Below are 23266 nucleotides of genomic sequence, written 5' to 3'. Positions count from 1 at the left end.
ACATGAAAGAATGCTCAACATCATTAATCATTAGAGAAATGCAAATCAAAACTACAATGAGATATCATCTCACACCAGTCAGAATGGCCATCATCAAAAAATCTAGAAACAATAAATGCTGGAGAGGGTGTGGAGAAAAGGGAACACTCTTGCACAGCTGGTGGGAATGTGAATTGGTACAGCCACTACGGAGAACGGTATGGAGGTTCCTTAAAAAACTAAAAATAGAACTACCATATGACCCAGCAATCCCACTACTGGGCATATACCCTTAGAAAACCATAATTCAAAAAGAGTCATGTACCAAAATGTTCACTGCAGCTCTATTTACAATAGCCAGGAGATGGAAGCAACCTAAGTGTCCATCATCGGATGAATGGATAAAGAAGATGTGGCACATATATACAATGGAATATTACTCAGCCATAAAAAGAAACAAAATTGAGTTATTTGTAGTGAGGTGGATGGACCTAGAGTCTGTCATACAGAGTGAAGTAAGTCAGAAAGAGAAAGACAAATACCGTATGCTAACACATATATATGGAATCTAAGGGAAAAAATGTCATGAAGAACCCAGGCATAAGACGGGAATAAAGACACAGACCTACTAGAGAATGGACTTGAGGATATGGGGAGGGGGAAGGGTAAGCTGTGACAAAGTGAGAGAGTGGCATGGATATATATATACACTACCAAACGTAAAAGAGATAGCTAGTGGGAAGCAGCCGCATAGCACAGGGAGATCAGCTCGGTGCTTTGTGACCACCTAGAGGGGTGGGATAGGGAGGGTGGGAGGGAGGGAGACACAAGAGGGAAGAGATATGGGAACATACGTATATGTATAATTGATTCACTTTGTTATAAAGCAGAAACTAACACACCATTGTAAAGCAATTATACTCCAATAAAGATGTAAAAAAATAAAATAATTTAAACAATTTTTTAAAAAAAAGGATCATACACCATGATCAAATGGGATTTATCCCTGTGATGCAAGGATTCTTCGATATCCACAAATTAATCAGTATGATATACCACATTAACAAACTGAAGAATAAAAACCATGTGATCATCTCAATAGATGCAGAAAAAGCTTCTGACAAAATTCAACACCCATTCATGATAAAAAGTCTCCAGAAAGTGGGCATAGAGGGAACTTACCTTAACATAATAAAGGACATATATGGCAAACCCACAGCTAACATCGTTCTCAATGGTGAAGAGCTGAAAGCATTCCCTCTAAGATCAGGGACTAGACAAGGATGTCCACTCTCACCACTTTTATTCAATGTAGTTTTGGAAGTCCTAACCACAGCAATCAGAGAAGAAAAAGAAAAGGAATCCAAATTGGAAAAGAAGAAGTAAAACTGTCTCTCTTTGCAGATGACGTGAACTATACATAAAAAATCCTAAAGATGCTATCAGAAAACTACTAGAGTTCATCAATGAATTCGGTAAAGTTGCAGAATAGAAAATTAATACAGGACTTCCCTGGTGGTGCAGTGGTTGAGAATCCACCTGCCAATGCAGGGAACACGAGTCCGATCCCTGGTCCAGGAAAATCCCACATGCCGTGGAGCAACTAAGCCCGTGGGCCACAACTACTGAGCCTGCACTCTAGAGCCTGCGAGCCACAACTACTGAGCCCTCATGCCACAATTACTGAAGCCCACACGCCTAGAGCCCATGCTCCACAACAAGAGAAGCCATCGAAATGAGAAGCATGTGCACTGCAACGAAGAGTAGCCCCCAATCGCCACAACTAGAGAAAGCCCATGTGCAGCAACAAAGACCCAATAATAAATAAATAAAATAAATAAATTTATTTTAAAAAAAGAAAGAAAATTAATACACAGAAATCTGTTGCATTTCTATACGCTAACGACAAAAGATCCAGAAAGAGAAATTTAGGAAACAATCCCATTTACCACCACATCAAAAAGAATAAAACACCTAGGAATAAACCTACCTAAGGAGACAAGAGTCCTGCCTGTACTCTGAAAACAATAAGACACTAATGAAAGAAATCGAAGATGACACAAACACATGGAGAGATACACCATGTTCTTGCATTGGAAGAAGCAAGATTGTCAAAATGACTATACTACCCAAGGCAATCTATAGATTCAATGCAATCCCAATCAAATTACCAATGGCATTTTTCACAGAACTAGAACAAAAATTTTTTTAATTTGTATGCAGATACAAAAGACCCCCAATAGCCAAAACAATCCTGAGAAAGAAAAATGGAGCTGGAGGAATCAGGCTCCCTGACTTCAGACTATACTACAAAGTTAGTCATCAAAACAGTATGGTACTGGCACAAAAACAGAAATATAGCTCAATGGAATGGGATAGAAAGCCCAGAAATAAACCCATGCACCTATGGTCAACTAATCTATAACCAAGGAGGCAAGAATATACAATGGAGAGAAGACAGCCTCTTCAATAAGTGATGCTGGGAACACTGGACAGCTACATGTAAAAGAATGAAATTAGAACATTCTCTAATACCATACACAAAAATAAACTCAAAATGGACCAAAGACCTAAATGTAAGGCTGGACACTATAAAACTCTTAGAGGAAAACATAGGCAGAACACTCTTTGACATAACTCACAGCAATACCTTTTTGGATCCACCTCCTAATGAAAATAAAAACAAAAATAAACAAATGGAATCTAATTAAATGTAAAAGCTTCTGCATGGCAAAGGAAACCATAAACAAAATGAAAAGACAACCCACGGAATGGGAGAAAATACTTGCAAACGATGCAACCGACAGGGATTAATCTCCAAAATATACAAACAGCATATGCTGCTCTGTATCCAAAAAACACACAACCCAACAAAAAAGATGGGCAGAAGATCTAAATGGACATTTCTCCAAAGAAGACATATGGATGGCCAAAAAGCACATGGAAAGATGCCCAACATCGCTCATTATTAGAGAAATGCAAATCAAAACTGCAATGATGTATTACCTCACACCAGTCAGGATGGCCATCCTCAAAAAGTCTACAAACAATAAATGCTGGAGAGGGTGTGGAGAAAAGGGACCCCTCCTACATGTTAGTGGGAATGTAAATTGATATAGCCACTATGGAGAACAGTATGGGGGTTCCTTAAAAAACTAAAAATAGAACTACCAAATGATCCTGCAATCCCACTACTTGGCATATATAAGGAGGAAACCATAATTCCAAAAGATACATGCACCCCAATGTTCACTGCAGCACTATTGACAACAGCCAAGATACAGAAGCAAACTAACTGTCCATCGACAGAGGAATAGATCAACAAGATGTGGTACATACCTACAATGGAATATTACTCAGCCATAAAAAAGAAGGAAATAATGCCATTTGCAGCAACATGGATGGACCTAGTGATTATCATACTAAGTGAAGTCAGACAAAGACAAATATATGATATCACTTATATCACTTTGATATCACTTATCAAAAAATGATACAAATGAACTTATTTACAAAACAGAAACAGACTTACAGATATCGAAAACAAACTCATGGCTATCAAAAGGGAAACGTGGGGGGGGTGGGGAATGGTAAATTAGGAGCTTGGGATGAACATATACACACCACTACATATAAGACAGATAACCAATGAGGACCTACTGTACAGCACAGGGAAGTCTACTCAATATTCTGGGATAACCTATATGAGAAAAGAATCTGAAAAAGAATGAATATATGTGGACGTTTAATTGAATCACTTTGCTGTACACCTGAAACTAATACAACATTGTAAATCAACTATACTCCAATATAATATATATATAGGTTGTTTGTTTTTTTTTTCGGTATGCGGGCCTCTCACTGTTGTGGCCTCTCCCGTTGCGGAGTACAGGCTCCGGATGCGCAGGCTCAGCGGCCATTGCTCACGGGCCCAGCCGCTCCATGGCATGTGGGATCTTCCCAGACCGGGGCACGAACCCGTGCCCCCTGCATCGGCAGGCAGACTCTCAACCACTGCGCCACCAGGGAAGCCCTATATATATAGTTTTAAAATTGCAAAAAGGGACTTCCCTGGTGGCGCAGTGGTTAAGAATCTGCCTGCCAATGAAGGGGACACGGGTTCGAGCCCCGGTCCGGGAAGATCCCACACGCTGCGGAGCAACCAAGCCCATGCGCCACAAGTACTGAAGCCCACGCTCCTAGAGCCTGTGTTCCACAAGAGAAGCCACCGCAATGAGAAGCCCGCGCACTGCAACGAAGACTCAACGCAGCCAAAAATAATTTATTTAAAAACATAATAACAAAACAAAATTGCAAAAAAAAAGCACCAAATAGCAAGGTGCCCAGCTCACCTTTCATCCTCCTTGGAAAGTTAGCCAAATACATAAGTAAACAAACTAGCCAAAGAGGCAAGACCTTCAGAAGAAAACTTGCCAAGCTCTCTGAAGATTCCAGTGACTAAGATCTAAAGACCTCCACTCTCAGAGAAGAAGGCACCAGAGGCAATCAAAACTGCATTTTGGGGGTCACTCTCTGGGAGGTCCAGCTCTGTCCTGCAGCGCTAATGCCCTCCCCGCCTTCCACCCCCAGCCAGGAGTTAGCAATTTTCTAAATGAGGGTGTCAACTCCATTACTCTTCGCTGGTGGCCAGAGGGAGCCAGAAAATCCCAGGGCCCAGCTGAGGGGTTGCAGGTAATGTGGTTCTGACTCGCTCATCCACCAGAAGCTTCCCAAACAATTCCCACGTGCCAGGCAGGGAGACAGTGATGCACAGAGACAGAGTTCCTGCCCCCATGGGGCTGCACTCTGTGGTTGGCGGTATAGAAGGGGGCAGACAGACCAGCGATAAGGAACCAAACCAGTGAACAGGACACTTTCACTTCCTGGGAGTTCTATGAAGAAAATAAAATGGCAATGGGCCACAGAGGGACAAGACGACGGTGGGCTCATTTAGGCCCCTGTGAAGAGGAGACACGTGGGATGAAACTTAGGTGATGAGCGGAGCCCGGATGTGATGGCGGGGAAAGGAGGGTTCAGGCAGAGAGGCAGCAGGTGCAAAGGCTGGGTGCAAACCATCGGCCCTTCAGGGAAGAGAAAGGCCAGGGACAGGCAGGGCCGCTATCACACAGGGCCAGTGGCATGTGAACCCTGGGGCCAGTCATGTAAGCGAAGAATTCGCCTGGGACATTCCAGCTGCAGCAGGTGAACCCCAGCCCGCAGAGGGGAGGGGCAGCAAGTATTTTGAAACTGTATCTCCCGGGGGTTCTGCCCCAGCTCCACTGACACACCTGTGACAAAGCAGACCCGGGGAAACTCACAGCTCCTCAAAGCCAGTGCACAGGAACAGGGCCCCTGAAGACAGCTCAGCCCTTACTGGTGACCCTGAGAAAGTTAATTCACCTCTCTGGGCTATTTTGCTCAATCATAAAGTGATGACGAAAACAGCTGCTACTTTATAGGTTTGTTTGAGACTTAAATGAGACCGTCGATGACAAGCATTTGGGATGGCCTGGCCCCCTCCTGCTTACTCGGTCAGCTGTTTTATTATTGTTGCTGTTGTCATTACCACCATCACTGAATAAAGAACACAGCAGACATTACCCCAACCTCCACTTCGGAAAAAAAAAGGGGGATTTTCACTGTCTACTCTATTCATTTTTAAATTGATTTTTTTTAATGAGTATGTAATATTTTTATAGTCAGGAAAAACACTAAAGGTTTTCTTCAAGCCTGCTGGATCTGGGTTACTCCAGAACTGTGATAATGAAGGATTCCAACACTATCAGATATCAGGGCTATGCAGGGCGTCGTGCTACAACAAGGTTCCCAGGAGGGGGTTCCGAGACGACGCCCCGCTATACTGCAGCTCAAATCCCCACCCTGCCCAAGTCTGGGGGACACACACACCTCGGGGAGCCCATGGGGTGCAGGCGCAGCCATCCGTCCAATTTTCAAGTGGAAAACAAACTAAGCACCGTATGAAGCAGACAAATCTAACTGTTAAGTGAAAGTAAAATCAGTATGACTGCTGTAACTGAATCAGAGCCACAGATCATTCTAGGTACAAGGGAATTATCAGACAATGGGTCCTTTCCCTAGATGTTTCTACCTTCCAATGGCCCTTTCTTTTAAAAAGAAAACAAAAAACAACTTTATATATATTTATTCAGAAGTCGTATTACCTGAATTTTTATTGAAAATCCAACGGTTAAAACTGTTTATATTTTTTGCTGTGTATTTATTTATTTTGATCTTGTTTTTCAGCTTTTGATTTTGAAAGACTTCAAATCCGCAGTGAAGTCACGGGAATTGTGTAACGCACGCCTCCTGCTCTCCCGTGGTTAGCCTGCTGGATGCTACTCTGCCCTACCCCAGCCCCCAGCCTTACCCCATCCTTGCCTCGCTGCAAGCCCGGGCCCTCTGGCAGGCGAATGCACTGGCCATGCGGGTGGTGGTTCTAGAATGGAGTGAGGTTCAGGAAGGGGTGACGGTGTCTGCTTCATACCCTGCTTGGTACTAAATGGGGTTCTCTTCAGGCAGTGCCAGAATGTCCCACGAAGGGTGGAGCCCGCCCCTGAGCTCGCCCCCTCTGGACAGAAGCCCAAGCCTTCCACACCCTCTGACAAGGCACAGTGTGAGACAGCCCGGTTCCCACCTGCTGCCCTGAGGCCGTGAGCAACAGTGCAACTGTACCCTCTCAAAAGGGTCACACACACTCACACACACAGTCCCAGGTGGGCACTGAATCCTACACATGGCCCAACTTCCTGCACCCAAAACCAGGAAGGGGAACGTGCTCCCAGCAGACCCAGAGGGGCAGGCAAATGCCTCAGCGCCTTCTCCACGCGCTCCAGCCTTTTTACTCGATGCACACGAATGTTAGGCACACTTGAGGAAGGGCGGCCACTTTAGCTCCTGTGATTGACAGCCAGGCTGCCAGCAGCCTCTGGTCAACGGGGAGCCAGAGCTGTTATTCCGAGTTGATAGATGCTATGGGGATGGATGCCAGCTCTGCCGGAGTGGGCGGGCCACTTCTGGAGGAAGGGTTTGGGTGGTGCGCTGCCCTGGCCTTTCCCAGGCAACAGGCTCTGCCTTCCCAGAAAAGGCAGAGGACAGGGGTAAGGGCTCAAGGTCTGTGAAACTCTGCTGTAGGAAGAAGCAACACCTGCTGCAAAGAATCAACAGGGAATTCTGGCCGGGAAGGGAGCCGCGTGGAGCACATGACTACCATGTATCCAAACTGTGCTGGGCATCTTACATGGAAGATTTCATCCTCACAACCAAGCCTGACAAGGTTATGACTCTGTTTTAATCAAGATGGGCTAGGTTGTGCTGCAGCAACAAACACCCCGAATCTCGGTGGCTTTGGGGACAGAGACATTTCGCGCTTACGCTACACGCACTGGGGGTTAGTTGGTGGTTGGGGTGGGGAGGGGAGGAGAGAGTACTCTTCTCATCACTGTCACTCCCAGGGACCCAGATGACAGAGTAGTCGCCACGTCACCAGTCACCATGCCAACAGAAAATAGAGAACGCTCTGGAAAGCGGCACTGCCAATTCGGTGCTTGGCCTTAGAAAGACGCACATCACTTCTGTCCCCATCTCATTAGCTAAAACGAGTCACGTGGCTTTGTTCACCAGGACAGCACCAGAGGTGCGATCCTGCCATATGCCCTATTAGTTTTGTAATTTACAGACAAGAAAACAGCAGCTCACAGATGAATGGTAATGACAATAGTACTACTACCAATATAAGTCATAGCGACTGAGCACTTACTATGTACTAGGCACTGGTCTGAGTGCTTTGTTTAGGCTGGGACACCGGGCAGGGAGATGTGGGAATGACTCCCTGTAATGACTGCCCAGCCATACGCCCAGCCCAGCAGACGCAGCCACAGATGGTTGGCGCCCCCTTTTCTGCCCAGGACCCCCTCTTCTGAGTGGGAGCTCCACGAACCAAGTGAGATAGGCCAACAGGCACACCCAGGAGCTCAGTCATTTTTACTGAGAAGACAACACAAAAGTGAAGGCAAGACACAAAAGACGACAATCCCCAGGAATCACAGCCCCGACACAGACGTTCTCATGGGGGGTTGAGGGGGTCAGGAGGTGGTGGGCAGGAACACTGTCCTAAGGAGGCAAAAACTGGTTCTTGGAAGACAGAAAAAAATCCTCCTTGTTGTAGGTACAAAGCACAGACATACATACAGAACACAGACTTATAGCGTATCTGGTATTCAAATTTATGGCGGGGAGGGGGGTTGAGTGCAATTAGGAATAAAAGGTCCAAAAAGGTTTGTGGGGGGAAGTGATAAGGTTGAGAGGCACTGCAAACACAATGACTATTTTCACTTTGGCTCATTATTTTCAGCTTTTATCCCATAACAAACATTTTACATTGTTGCAACTATAGAACACAATTTCAGATTGTTTTTACCATTCACAGAGTTTGCATGCTCCTATCCTTCATTCACCACTGAACACAGATTGATCAGGGGTCTCCTGCATGCAGACACTGGGATGAACCGGTTGGTTTATCCCAGCGTCTCTGGGGTTGTCAGCTGTAATTTTTAATGTCTGTGAAGTATATAAGCACCATGACTTACTAATTCATTCATCCATAGTTTTGCATTTGTATCCAACGAACAAATAACGTTTTTGCTGTGGTGTATTATGAATCACTGTATTCTCTTGAGATAAAAATCTTTGGAGAAGAATTACAGATGTGTGACGTCATACTGTCATAGAAGCTCTGGTTACCATGCTTAATGAAACCACCGCTGCAACAAAGAGGCTTCTTTCAGCTCAGGGAAGAGTGGCTCAGATGCCTCCAAATTCGGCAGGGAAGGGCCGAGAGAAGCTGCCACCTGGCTTCCACTGCCGCATCCTGCTGCCCCTCAACTCAGTGGGGCCGCCTGGACTGTCTCTGGCCCCCGCGGCTGGGGGTCTGCAAGCCCAGCTATTGCTGCAGACGGGAGCGGGGCCAATGAAATGCACATCCCTGGTCTAACCACAGACGGGACAAAGAACTTGGTGCTCAGGTTCGCCCATCTGTTGAAATCACTTGCTTCCTTTCATTTATCCAGAGAGAGACAGAGAGAAACAAGTAGGGGCAGAGAACAGACCCCGTACAAAGCAAACATCGCCTCCTGGTCCTGGGTTCCTCCCTCTTCAGCAGGACTGGCCGGGCCCTTGGCAAACAGAGGGAGGCTGGGGGCCTGGAGGGAGGCTGTCTCTCTTCCTGTCTGGTCCCCTGAAAGAGTCACAGAGGCCCACAGATGGAGTCATTAAAAGCACTGTGGCCTAGATATCACTTTCAGTGAGCCACCTGGAGTGACAGCCTGGGAGGAAAATGCACACGCACAACAGGACAGAAGGAAAAAAAAAAAAAAAAGTCAAGCACCAGCTACTTCTTCGTGGATTTCTTTCTCCCTGTGCTCTAGAAGCTTCGTTCTACTCCACGCTGCCAGGGCTGCTGTCGAACCAGAATGGGAATGTGCCTCGATTGCTAAAGCCCAAGACACAGCTCTGTTTCTCCCCTCCCATGGAGAGGGAGGAGGGCAGGGGAGAGCTGGAGAGCACTTTGCTAAGATCTTTCAAAATGACAAAAGCCCTCTGCCCCAGCCTCTCCATGCCCAGGAATCCTGCCCTCCATCACACTTGCATGTTCCCTCTTGGCTGCAAGCAAAAGGCTGGAAACAGCCTCAATGTTCACAGGCAAGAGGCCCAGTTAAAGAAATAGTGGTTCATTCATACAATGGAGTACTACAGAACTATATACATAAAAAAATAAGCAACTGGCCTTCTCTGCTAAAACGAGAAGTGCTATGAATAGGATGCCATCTCTTACATCTGTTAAAAACCGACTACCTAGTCATACACATAGACACGTAATACACACACACACACCCCTGCTGGGGTTGCACACTGTCTCTAGTAGGCTGGGTGAGAAATGGGTTGATAGCTACCGCTGCGGAGGAGGGCAGGGAGGCTGTCCCCACCGCACACACCCCTGAACCTGCCGGACGCTGTGCCGGATGCAGGGTCACTTTTTTTTTGGTGGGGGGGGGGTCGTGCCACGCAGCATGTGGGATCTTAGTTCCCCGGCCAGGGGTCGAACCTGTGCCCCGTGCAGTGCTGAGTCCTAACCACTGGACCGCCAGGGAAGTCCCGGGGTCACTTTTTTTCACACCTGGCTGTGAGCGAGCTTTTGCACCAGGCCCTGTACATGCCTTCTTTCATTTCATCCTTACGGCACCTCTTCGAGGCGTCACGGTCCCTATTGTACAGGTGGGCAAACTGAGGCTCAGAGAAGGTAAGAAACGCGCACACATCCTCAGTATTCAAAGCTGTTTTGCTCCAAAGTCCCTGCCTGAAAGGCATAACGTGGGCTGTTTAGAAAGAACCACCTTCCTGGCTGTAAACGCCGTGTGTGCCTGAACAAGAGATGCTGTTTTTAATGAAAAACACTGGATTTCCCAAGTGCCTCGCTGCCACTTAGCAAACCTGAGTCTGCCTTCCTGGGCCTCAGGAAAGGAGGAAGGGTGTGGAAGTGTGCCTCCGACCAGCCAGGGCCCGTACCACCCTGAAGAGCTCGCACTACATCCAACAGCACATAACCTGAGGACACAGACCAGGCCTTCATTACAAGCTCTCTCTCAGGTGCCTGCCTTTCTCCCTGCCTGGGGAACAGGGACGTCGGTCTGGCACCTCCCTGCTTGCTGGCACTGCCACCTCTATACTGCGAGGCTTGTGCTGGGTATTCAAATGCTCAGTGCCTCGGTTTCCACATTTGTAAAATGGACGTGAAAATCATCACACCAACCTCGCAGGATTGCCAAGGGACTAAAAGGGGAAAACAGATGAACAGAGCTGGGTTCAGGGCCCACACCCAGGCCCCAGCTTGCAAGGGCTTGGCCTAGCACACCTGTTCTCAAATGGTTTGGTCTCAGGACCTTTTTACAATGTGAAAACGATTGAGGACCCTAAAGGGCTTCTGTTACGTGGTTTAACCTATTGAGAGTTATCACAGACAAAATTAAAACTGAGACAAAATTGCAATGTATACTAGGTACCTGAAGAACAATAATAAACTCATTATATGTTAGCACAAATAACAGTTGGTTTTCATAAATCTAGTTTCCAAAAAAAAAATTTATTTTATTGAGAACAGTGGCCAGACTCTCTAACTGCTTCTGCATTCAATTTGTTGTAAAATGCCGTGTTTTTTTTAAATTGAAGTATAGTTGATTTACAATATTGTGTTAGTTTCAGGTGTACAGCAAAGTGATTGTTATATATATATTTTTAGATGACTTTCCATCATAGGTTATTACAAGATCCTGAATATAGTTCCCAGTGCTATACAGTAAATCCTTATTGCTTACCTATTTTATATATAGTAGTGTGTACGTGTTAATCCCATACTCCTAAACATTGTAAAATGTTTTCATTGTGAAGACTAAAAGAAAATCCAGCCTCATACAGACAGGGAGTTGGAAAAGGGAACAGATTTTAAGAGCCTTTACAGATCATTTTGGATATTCCTCTTTGACAAAACACTAAGACTTGTCAAGCACTAGTTTCTTAAAGATTAGCTGCAGTGTGGGACCTGAGCCCGTGTGGTGCTTGTGTACTCCATGACCTTCCCGTCTCCTGGGTCTGTCTTGCACTCTGGCTCACTTACATGAGCATGATTTAGGAACTTCATGCAATGGTCATCTGGAAAACATTGGGTCACGGGGTTATGCACTTAGAGGGAATGGGTGAAAAAGGCAAATAATATCTGGGTGTTACTATGAAAACAGTTTTGACCCCGTGGACCCCGAAAAAGTCCCAGGGACTGTCCGGGACCACACTGTGAGAACAGTGGGTTAGCAAAACTTCCTCATCCTCCACACATTAACCATGTTTTTTTTTTTAAAGGACTTGAAAAAGAAACTGCCATGGAAAGTGAAGGGCAGTGAGAGTGGAATCACCTGCCCGGAGGGTCTCGGCCCCTCCCCAGCTTTCATGGACGCGTGGGCACAGGAGCTGGCGCCCTCTGATGCCCGCTGGCCGGCCTCCCCTCGAAGAACCCAGCCTGCTCTGCGCCTCCCTCCATCACCGGATGCTTTCTTCTCGCCACAGGACCCCTCATTTTCCCCCAAATAACAGACCTCAGTGGTCTGCAGAGGGCAGCGCCTGAGACGGCAAACTACAGGGGCCACGCATGGGCTGCTGCCCTTGGGCTTCGCAGTTGATGATTCTTGGTCTCTTGAAATTACATATGTAATGTGTATTTATAGCCAAATACATGGGTGCCCAGAAACTGCAACTCATTCATACATACATTTTTAGCATATCATTCGGCCACCAAGTTCCATTAAATCCTCCTTCCCGGGTCCCTTGTGTAGCTAGTCCTGCGTCGGAAACAAGGTGAGGACTTCACAGCTGCGGAATGGGCTATGAACAGGCCCTGTCCCCAGTCTCCCCCACTCCAGGCAATCTGGTCTTCACTTTTGACCACCATTCTCTCCTGCTCAAAAGCTTCAAGGAGGCTTGGACATCCAAGCCTTGTGCAATCTGATCCCCAGCCACTCGCTGGGGACACCACCATTCACTGGGGCACATGCTGGACTTTCTGGCTCTCCCATCCCCACTCGCTCTCTCCATAAGCCCTCTCTTTTCACGCTCACACCCTCCCCTGGACTTGACATCTGTCTGACGTGTACAGGGCCTCGTACATAGTAGATACTGAGAAAATTAACCTGACAAGGAAGTTCTGAGCACCTACCATGTGCTGGGCACTGTGCTATGCACCAGGAACACGGCAGAGAGTAAAGAGAACATTTTTGTCTTGTCTCCTACAATTAACATTCTAATACCTGTTGACCCTTTGCTGCGGTGCTGTGAGGGTTCTTCTCTAGTCCAGCATTATTTATTCCTTCAGGGCATTGGGTACTCTGCCTTTATTTTTATTTTCAACTCATCGAGGACATTATTCTGTGTCATCTTTGCTGCCTGGAATACATTAGATCGATAATACTGCTGAATGGGAAGTAGATTAACCACAAATATCCACTGGAATAAGAATCAAAAAGATACACGTGAGAGGTCCTCAGTGTCTGCTGTGTTAACCTGCAATATGATTGGTATGTTTCCTATTTAAATATTTTAAATGCTGGATGGGAAAGAGCAACCCTCATCCCTGTCCTACACGGTGTTCTGCAAATCACAGTAATCAAACTGGAGATGCTGGCCTCGAGCACCCTGAGGGGGTGGTTAGGTGCTAAGGTCCTGGTCTCAAATCCCAGCACTGCTGTTTCGACCTGGATGACTGGCCCAAGGTACTTATATTCTCTGAGCCGCAGTTTTACTCATCTGGAAAATGGGGAGGGTGGAATAAGTGTCAATGTGCTATCCTGAGAATTAAATGAGAAGGTCCATGTAAAGAGCCCAGTATGGTGGGACACACAAAATTCACTCTATTCATGAGACCTGCTGTTATCAATACTGTTGCTGTTGTAGCCCCTGTTGGCACAAGCCCTTGGCAGGAAAATTCAAGGATGGCACCCTGATCTCCACCCCTGGTCTTACTCCTGTGACCATGTTACCTACATAGCAAAGGAATTTGCAGATATAATTAATGATGTTACTAACTAATCAGGTGGCCTTAAAATAGGGAGATGCTCTGAGTGGGCCTGACTTAATCACATGAGCTCTTTAAAGCAGAGTTTTCTTCAGCTGATTGCAGAACTTGATGTCAGAGATGTGAAGCAGGAAAGGATCTGACGCTCCACTGCTGCTTAGAGATGGGGTGGGGTAGGGGGTATCTGGCATGGAATGCAGCAGCCTGTAGGAGACAAGATCAGCACCTAGCTGACAGCCAGGGAGGAGAGAGGGACCTCAGTCCTACAACCACCAAGAACTTGATTCTCCCAACAACCTGAATGAGTCTGGAAGCAGATTCTCCCCCAGAGCCTCAGGATAAGAGCCCCGTCCAGCTGGTACTTGACCTTGGACTTGTGACAGCCTAACCAGAGAACCCGGTTGAGCCAGCCCAGGTTTCTGACCTACAGAACTGTGAGCTAATAAATAGGTATTGTTTAAGCCACTAAGTTAGTGGTGATCCGTTAGGCCACAACAGAAGCTAACGTAAGCCCTGCTTGGCCTCTGGCCCTAAGGCATATAAATTAAAAACATACCAGGTGCTTGTCCAAAGGGTTCAGAGATGGCACTTTCTGCATCCTTAATGCTGCATGGGTGATGCTCTAGGGTGGGGTCTGTCTCATCCATCTCTACCTCTAGCACTTAGCAGTGTGGCTATCACACCGTAGAGTCTCAATAATTTCATTTAACAAAATTTCAACTTCCTGAGCAGTCCGGAACAGAATGGCTTACAGCTCCCCAGATTGGCTTCATAATCTCATGACCAGCCAATCATAACGTGTTCAGGTGCACTAACTTGGACAAAGCCCGGCAAAGTCCTCTCTTCTGCCTAGAGGAAAACTATATAGACGCTGCAAGCAGTTCACAGGAAGCCACCCAGCACCCAGGGTAGGGATGTGTCCACGTGCAAATGAGTCTCGCTTTACACACCCACCGACACCACCATCGTCCCTGCCTTGGCCTGTGGCAGCCTCCCAGGGATCAGCTGGCCAGACAAACCCTGACATTTTGCTTGTAATTGTACCTTCCTGTACAAAGTCCTAGTTGGAGCAGTAAAAAGAGCAGCTGCAACTTCCTGCAACACGGACACACCAGTCAATCCTGGTGCCTGAAACAAAACCTGGCGACTCGACCTCACTCTGACTCCACAAACCCCTGCAAGCTGGGCTGGGGGTGGCAGTGGGGTGGGGTCCAGAAAGGGCAGCCCACTCTGCCCCTGCCCTCACGGACTGCCCTCGAGCCAGCTCCTGAGTGAGATGCTCCCCTCACTCCCTTCATGAAAAACCCAACCCTCAGAACCATGGGATGCCTAGCAAATGCAAAGATGTGCCTGCATCCAAGGTCTCAGCCTTCTCTCCTCCTGCCCACCGGCTGCAGAGGTACAAAGGCAGGATGCCTCCAGACCAAAGCCCTCTATCCACCTGCTTGTTCGTCCGCTGCTATCACCGCCCCCCCCATGTCTGTCCACCTTCCTGTCTGTGGCCTAGTCCCCCCCAGCTCCCCACATCTGTCCCAACCAGGTCGGGCTGGTGGGGATAACAGAAGCCTCCACCAGGGCTTAGGTACCAGGTGGCAGCAGGGCAATCGCAGCCAAGCCTGGATGCTGCTCCCCAAGGTGTGGACCCGCTGTGTTAGAGCCCACTTGGGGAAGTACAGGAGAGCCTAGCTATATACACCCCAGGCACCTGAATCCCAGCAGTGGTGAATTCCTCCAGGGGCCCAGCCAGCTCCCTGGCTCCTGCATCATGGGGCCTGAGGCTGCCCAGGGACCACATGGGCCTGGTTTTCCTTGGTCCTGATCCCACCTTTCCTTTATCAATCCCCACAGCTTCCCCTCCTTCTGTCTCCAAATCAAGTACAAGGGCCCTTCTGTCAATCTTTGGCTTATTTTAAAGCCTCCTGTTACAAGAAAACACACAAGGACCCCCAAAGTAACAAACATGGAAATACACAAAGTTCTAGGAGCCCCAGCCTTTGGTCTCTACCAACAGGTAAATGGGGGATCAAGTCTGTGGTGACCAATGCCCCTTTCTGAGCCTGTCCCTAGACCAGCTAGAGGACCAGCTAGAGAACTTTCTCTGCCCTCCTGGCTCATTTCTTGGACTCGGCTGGGTGAGGTCCTCCCCATCTCAGGGATGCAAGGCAGACGTCCCACCTAAAGCCAGCCCAGTCCCTCCCCTGGACACACTGGCTTTTTAGAAACACTCACATCCATTCAAATGTTCCAGGCTCCAGACATCTGCCTTTCACTAGTAAAACCCATGATGTCTGCAGAGCTTTTCAGCATAAAATGAACTTTCAGGAATGTTTTCCCATGCCCAAAACGCAGCAGCCTGGCAGGGGGTAGGGCGGGGATTAAAAGGACCTCATTTCACAGATGAGTACACAGGGGAAAGGCTTCGCTGAGTCCCCAGCCGCGGTCAGACCAGCGAGAGGCAGCGCTCGCTAAACCTTGATCCCCTGGAAAAAACAACGATGGATTACAATAAAAAGAGAAAGCCTGAATAAACTGGATCACTTTTTTTTTTTTTAAAGGAATAATGAGATCCTTTTCCCCCATCACATTAGCTAAAAGGGAAAATGTGGATAATAAGAAGCGTGGTGAGGACGTGGGGAAGTGGGCTCCCAGACACCATCAATGGGAGAGAAAACTGGCTTATTAGTCTTCGCAGACGGCACTCGGTTTTGACAATGAAAACTTAAAGACCAGAAAGACGTATGATCAAGGATGTGCATGACTTCATGGATTGTATAGGGGGGAAGAAAGATCAGACACAACCGAAACATCTCCTGTTAGGAGACTGTGAGCTGAAAGATGGTGGTCTGGCCGCACCGTGGAATACTACACTGCTGTGAAAAGAGAAAGAGATCCACCACACAGTAAATGATAGACACTGTGGAGTACTGAGTGTGATCCAAATTACATAAGCACAAAATCTCTATATGAAAAGGGGCATGAGAACAGTATGCCCCAAACTGCTGACAGATACCAAGGATGGGGCCACTTTCATACCATGCTCCATTTCTTCTTATATTGTTTGTTTATAAAGGAAACCTGCTGATGTATGATTGAAATTAAAGACAATAAAACAACTTAAAAGGAACATGTTTTCGTTAGGCTCCCTATGCATCACAAGATTCCAGAATGGAATGGCTGCAGCCTCTCTCTGGGTCTCGTCTCAACCCCCTCCCCAGTCCACCATGTTCCCAGCCTGTGCACTTGCTGGGCACCCCCTTCCTCGGATCTTCCCACAGCTGCCTCTCGCCGTCTTGGAGGTCTCGGCTCAAATGTCACCAGCCCAGAGCCCCCTCGTCTAAGCAGATGCCCCACCTTGATCCTTTTCCTCACACCTCCCCAGCTGCTTTCTGCAGCCCAACCGCAGCTCTATTTATTTTATCCAGCTGTGGTCTGCCTCCCCCAGTTGAATGGGGGCCCCAGGAGGGTGGGGACCTTGCCTTGTTCTCTGCTGTATCGCAGATCCTGGCAGAAAAACAGATGGCAGAAAACATTCGTTGGCCACATTAGGAATCGAGACACAAACGACAGTCCATTTCCTCACGTGTCCAATGGCTCTGGCCACGCCACGCACAGCCTAGCGCTGACCCATAACCACCTGACTACTTGTCTGTCTCCCAGGCCAGAGGCCGAGCTTGCAAGTACAGACCCTCTTTGAACCTGACTTTCCCTTCCCAGTTTCTTGGCCAGGGTGAGCCATTCAGAAGGTGCTGAATAAATGTCTGTTGCCTGAATGGAGCTGTATATCGCGCTCCCTCGCATTTCCAAAGCCGCAAACAATACAGGTGCTCACGGGTTAAGGGACTTGCTGCCCAGGGTCTCACCAGCCCAGCTGGGATGCAGCAGAACTTGAACTCTGGATGCAGGATGCAATCGCCATGGCTTTCTAGAAAAAGAGCTCCTCCATCTCGTGGCCCTCACTCCTGCCCAGACAGATCTGACCTGGCCAACTGCAAATCCGGCAGGCAACTCATCCTGGGGTTTGAATGAGCCAAGCCTTTCTTATCTTAATTAGGAAAGTAATTCCTTTCAGCCTAGATTGATCTGTGGTCAGCCTCTCCCTGGGGGCCCAACAGGAGCAGGCAGAAAGTAAGCAAGTCTGAGTTTCAGTTTCCATCCTATCCCCGCATCCTACTCTGACGGGCGGGCCGGGCGGCTGACAGTCTAAGGTGACTTCCTGGCAGACAGAGGTGGGTGGGGAGCGACAAAGGGGTCCTCCCTTTGGCAGCCGCTGACACAGTTCTCCCAGGGCCCTGCTCAGCCCCCGCCTACCGCCTGCTCCCAGGAGGAGCCATCAGACTGGTCCTGCAGGCGCCTCCTTGGCAAAGTGCTGCGTGCAGGAGGCAGGGAGCCTGGCATCCTCCTCTGTCCCCCTGGGCTCCCTCAAGATCCCTCTGGCCCCCTAGGCAGTCTTTGTCCATCTCTCCTTTCAGAGGTGGCCCTAGGCTCTATGCCCAGGGGACACTCCGCAGGCGAGGTCTCACCCCATCTGTTCCGGGCTGGGTGGGGGGGGTCAATTTAAGTGCTCCCACACCTGCTGCCCTTCACACCTGGGCCCCAAACTCCAAGGCAGTGGACAGAGGCAGGGGACCGAGGGAGGAGAGAGCCCTGTCCCTCTGGAGTTACTGGGAACGTCTGACTCAGTTTCCACTCACCAAGAAAGGAAAGGAAATGGGGCTCCTGCCTACTACACCACTTTCATTCTACAGGTGGAAAAATGAGGGCCCAGAGATGGAAGGCGACCTGCCCAAAGGCCCACAGCACCCATCAGAGGCGGAGCTGGAGCTAGGACACCAGATTCCTGCCTTCTAATTCAGCCCCTCTGCACTCTACCGGCCACCACTCCCTCTTCCTGCCCAAGAGAGCTATGCAAGTAACTCAAGCCTTATAAAACTACTTAATACCAGAGGACACAAGACCTTTTGAGATTTTACAGCAAGACATTTAATAGAAGCATTGTACCAAAGAACATCCACCCGTTTTACAGAAGAGCAAATCGAGGCCCATAGAGGTAAGGGGACCTACAGGAAGTCGTACAGCCAGGTAGGGGCAGAGCAGGACTCCCAGACCCCCACTTAAGTGCTCTTTCTGCTGACACGGTCCAGGTGTGACGGTTCCATCTGTGGGACAGCTGGTGAAGAGGTGCAGCTGGCCTTGGGCCTCAGTCACGCTGAAACAAGGTGGGGCCCAGACAGCCTCATCTAAACTCTGTCCCAGAGGTGCAGAAGACCATCGTTGGGGGAGGGAATGGCTTGGGAGACTTTTATGTATTTGCAGAAAATACAGTGATATTCCCCAACTAAGCTGGATTTCTGAGACCACAGAGCTGGCACTTTTAAAAACAGGTTAGTGAGCCACACACGCCTACCATTTTTCATCCAAAAGGTCACTGACAGGGCTGGGAAGGAAAGCTTTAGCAGTAAGAAAGAACAGCATCTACTGGCACCAGAGGGAGGGGGCAGGGTGGGTGCAGGTGGCTGGGACCCCAGGAGAGGGCTGCCCACAGACACATAAGCAACATCTGAGCCCGAGTCCAGTTCAAAGAGCCCATGCTCTTCCCCCCAACCCCCAACCTGGTGCTGAACAGACTCAATAACAGGGAACCCTCCCATCCCTGAGCCCTCCATCCAACAATCCCCCCTCCATGCTCCTAACAGCTAAGGGAACTGCAGTAAGTCTGGTAAGGTGAGTGCCTGAAGGTGACAGGTATCAGCTTTAGCTACATATTACACTGGGGTGGGAGCAGTGCTGCTCAGGGGCCAGATGGTCTAGGAAAGGGAGTGGAACCTAGAGGGGAGGCTGGGCTGACTTCCATCACCTGGGGACAGACCCAGATTCCTAAGGGAAAAGGCCTGCTGGGATGCTGTGAGGAAAAGCTGTGGATGCATACACTCTCCCCACCCCCGCCCCTAGCTGTCCCAACTAAGTGTGTTCTGGCTGGGAAAACGCTTCAACAGCCCTGGTTGCCTAAGGCAATTCAATTATGAAATTTACCACATCAGATGAAAAGGAGCATCTCAATCAGCCAATTCATTTGTGTCTGGCCACTCTGTTTTCCTGTGCCAGCTCTGCTAGACCCCTCCGTTTTCAGGCCACACTCACACTGAGGGCTGGTACCCTGGGACTAAAGGCTCAGGCGATGGGCTGGTCTTTGGGGCTGGTGGGGTGGGGTCTCCCATGATCCCCTGAGCAGATCAGCTGTATCCAGAAGCCACCCATCTTCCTGGGGGACTCCTGGGCCAGACCACCACAGTCTCAGGTGAACCTTTCCATCACCTCCCACCTGCATGCTCTCTGCCCTCAACCTGCACCTGCCTGGAGGCTGGCAATGAAGTGGCCTCTGGGAGAAGTGTGGGTGGGTGGGGGGAGGTGGTAGCCCACCACATGCCTTTCTCATCTTTACTTAATCAAGGCATCATCTCTCCACGAAGCCTTCACCACCCGCGCACCTCCTGTGTCCCCTCAGCTCCCCTTGCTGCCTTTGTCACTGGGGTACTGTGCACACCTCGATGTCTCAGGGCCTCTAACCCACATGCATGCCAGCACACCTGGTCCAGGAGCTCCCCGAAGGCAGGGTCCCAATCAAGCCCCTTCAAACCATGAATCAATTAATCGATTAACGAATGAATGAACAAACCACCACTCCCTTTGACGCCCCCCCACCCCGCCACATCGTGCATCACGGTAACAGACGGGAAGAACCAAGCCTGCTTTCGCTGCAGACCAGGAAGTCCAAGGCCCTCTTTCTTCCTGCTCTCCTCTCCCACACTGAGCGCCCGCAGGTTTAAGATGCTATTAAGGGGCATCAGGCTGCAGAAGCCGCCTCTGAGGTGCAGTGTGCCACTCGCCCGCAGCTCCTCTCTCTGCACCGCATACATAAATCCGGCTGCAGCCTGAGCCCCGGCAGGAAGGTCTCTACCATTTCTCTCTACCTTCCTTTGAGTAACCTGCATGGAGTCACTTCCTGACAAAGGGAATGGCTCAAAACGGAGATAGCTGCCGGGCACGGAAGACTGATTCCCTCATCCTCCAAAGGCACGGCTTGGGGACTCAAGGACCCCGTGTTAGAAGGACACCAAACCTGCCCCCGGTGGGGTGGACCTTGGGTCCTACTCCTCCCCAGTCCCCAAATGCAAGCCTTCACCAACAGCCCCTTAGCAATCCGAACAGCACACCTGGGCTCAAAGAGCATCGGTCCCACCTGTGAACGGGCAGACTGAGGCCCAGGGTCCCAAAGGGCCTGGACCAAGTCAGAGTCACCAGAGTCGGGCCTGTGATCAGACTGTGGGGTTCCTGCCTCCTCTCCCCCTGGCAACTTCCCTCCCTCAGTCATGCCCCAGAACCAGAGTGAAACCAAAAGGCCCAGACACCTGGCCTTCTCTGCCCTGACTAACCAGGGAGGGCCAAAGCTCAGGGAGCCTTCCCCCCGCCCAAAAGCAACCCAGCAGGACCAAGAGTGGCTGCGTTAAACCTGCGGGGAACCTGGGTCGGCCCCCACCCCACCCCCTTTGTTAAGATCTCTATAAAGAGTTCTCTGCTCAAAGGTAGTGGAAATGAACTTTGGGTTCTTTGAAGCACCAGCACAAAAATGTATGGTGCACAGAGTCCCAACCAGAAAGCTTCTCAAGCAACCACGACGGGGAAAAGGAGTGGGGGGCGTGCCCAAGTGCTGCGGGGTTCCGGAGCCAAGGCAAGATGGGGTCAACAGGACAGCCAGGGCCAGAGAAGGCTTGCTCTGGACCTGCTAAGGTGGCGGCCACCCTGGGGGGCAGGTGGGCGACGCTTAGGACGGGTGACCATTCCTCTGCTGCTCCACACCTCTCCAAACAGAGACGAGGGGCCCTGTCAGGTGGGACGTAAACGGCCGGGGCACAGGACACTCCGGGCCGGGCTCGCGTGGACGACCTTTCCCTTGGTTAAACCCCTCGGCCCTCGCTCTGCACGAGGCAGGCAGCCATCTGGCCCTCGGCGTCAAGTGCGCGGGGACTTCGCCCGGCCCGCGGCGCAAAGCCGGGCTGCTCACATCCTCAAAGACAGGCAGCCTCCTCTTTCCAGGATCAATAGTCATTTTGAAAAAACACAGTCTGCGGACTCAATGAATCAAGCACTCCCAGGGGAAAGACTTGCAGCTCCCGCGCGCAACATCCATTTGCAAACCAATTCATTCTCTCGCTCACAGCTTTCAGCAAATACCCTCGCCGGGTCCCCCGGCACTCGCGAGGAGGGAGGAGCGGGGTTGGGGAGGGGACGGCTCTCTACAGACCTCCACTCCCCAACACTGTCCCCGACTCCAGCCCTCCGAGACCCCGAGGTGGCCGAGGCGGTTCCAGGGACTCGAGCCCCGCTGTGCTGCTCGCGGGGCACGCGGTCCCGCGAGGCTCACTCTGCCGGGGGCTCCAACGGCGGGGCGCGCAGGACCCGGCGCTCCCGGTCCCGGCCCGGGGTGAGGGGTGGTGACAAGTGCCAAAGCCGGCGGCCGGGCGCGCGGCTACACCGGCCCGAGGACGGCGCCCCGAGCCCAGCCCGGGTACTCACCGCTCGTGGCGTCGCCACCCGCCGCGCTCAGAGGCCCCTAGCCGCCCGCGCCAGGCTCCGCAGCCCTCGCCGCCGCTGCTCCCCTCCCCCAGCTCGCAAAAGCCGCTGAGCGCGCAGCTACTGAGGTACAGCCGGGGCGCCGCCAACACACTAGTTTCTCCGTTCATCCCGCCCCGCCTCCCGGCCCGAAGCCAATCGGAGGCGGCGCCTCTGTGACGGATGGGCATCCGAACCCGTAGTTAAGCCAACAACAGGAGAAAGGGGCGGGCGCTGGGCTTCCCCGGCACCGCGAGGCGCGGGGGCACGGAGAGAAAAAGGACTTCGACCAGATTCTTAAAGCGGCAGGCCCCTGCACGCCCCCGCGGCCGAAGTTTGCGAACAAAACCCGACTGTGTTCCAGAGCTTTCTGAAGCAGGGAGCTCTGTAGATTGCAAGTGCGTCTTCTGTACCTGGTCTGCGGAGACACACCTTTAGTTGTGAAAGTGTTAAGGAAACCGTTTCTTTTTATTTTGAGCTCCTTTCAGTGTTTGGGATTTTCTTCAGCCACTGAACCCCATCTGTGCTTGGAATATGTAGTTTTCAGGGTACTTCAGCTCTCCTACCAGTGTCATTTCTCACTAAGTTCCTTTGTAAAGCGACCTTCAAATATTCATTCATTCATTCATCCATTCATTCATTCACTCCACAAACATTTGCTGGATGCCTGAGCGATGGGCTAGGCTCAAGAGTGGGGAAAATTATCTATAATTTCTCTTTCTTGCTTTCTGGGTTTGCATCTCATTCCACCACTTCAGGTTGCTGTGTATCCAACTTCATCTGTAACATGGCAGGTAAAAAGTCCTCATCGGATTACCTGAGGGATTAAAGGAGACAAACTCCTATGACAAAGTAAGTGTGCAACAAATGTCCTTTCTTTCCTCCCTCCCGCTGATAATGGATAATTCAGGTAGGATACAAAAAGGATGCAAAAAGCCCTGGTAAAGTACAGAAAATGATAAGTGTTTTAAGAGCCAAGCATGGGGCGGGGAGAATTCCCAGGAAGCACAGTTCACACTGATGGGAGGTGCCAGGAAGTTTATTGGGGAG

The 23266-nt window shown here is 49.9% G+C and overlaps 1 protein-coding gene across 1 annotated transcript in view; it reads right to left on the bottom strand.

The window, feature by feature from the left end:
* Positions 1 to 20978, bottom strand: part of LOC307049543 (cytosolic carboxypeptidase 4-like) — a gene marked incomplete at both ends in the record, with an annotated part of 109411 nt that extends 88433 nt beyond the window's left edge. Inside the window, 8 exon segments of the mRNA XM_079699103.1 lie at positions 9112 to 9232; positions 10233 to 10351; positions 10805 to 10824; positions 11958 to 12146; positions 14564 to 14704; positions 18671 to 18815; positions 20309 to 20609; positions 20759 to 20978. Coding sequence (XP_079555229.1) covers positions 9112 to 9232; positions 10233 to 10351; positions 10805 to 10824; positions 11958 to 12146; positions 14564 to 14704; positions 18671 to 18815; positions 20309 to 20609; positions 20759 to 20978 — 1256 coding nt within the window.
* Positions 20979 to 23266: the final 2288 nt, after the last annotated feature.

The sequence above is a fragment of the Hyperoodon ampullatus genome, assembly GCF_949752795.1.
Source record: "Hyperoodon ampullatus genome assembly, chromosome: 3".
NCBI lineage: Eukaryota > Metazoa > Chordata > Mammalia > Artiodactyla > Ziphiidae > Hyperoodon > Hyperoodon ampullatus.
The sequence above is the reverse complement of the archived record's forward strand: the minus strand, read 5'-3'. Positions and strand labels throughout refer to the sequence as shown.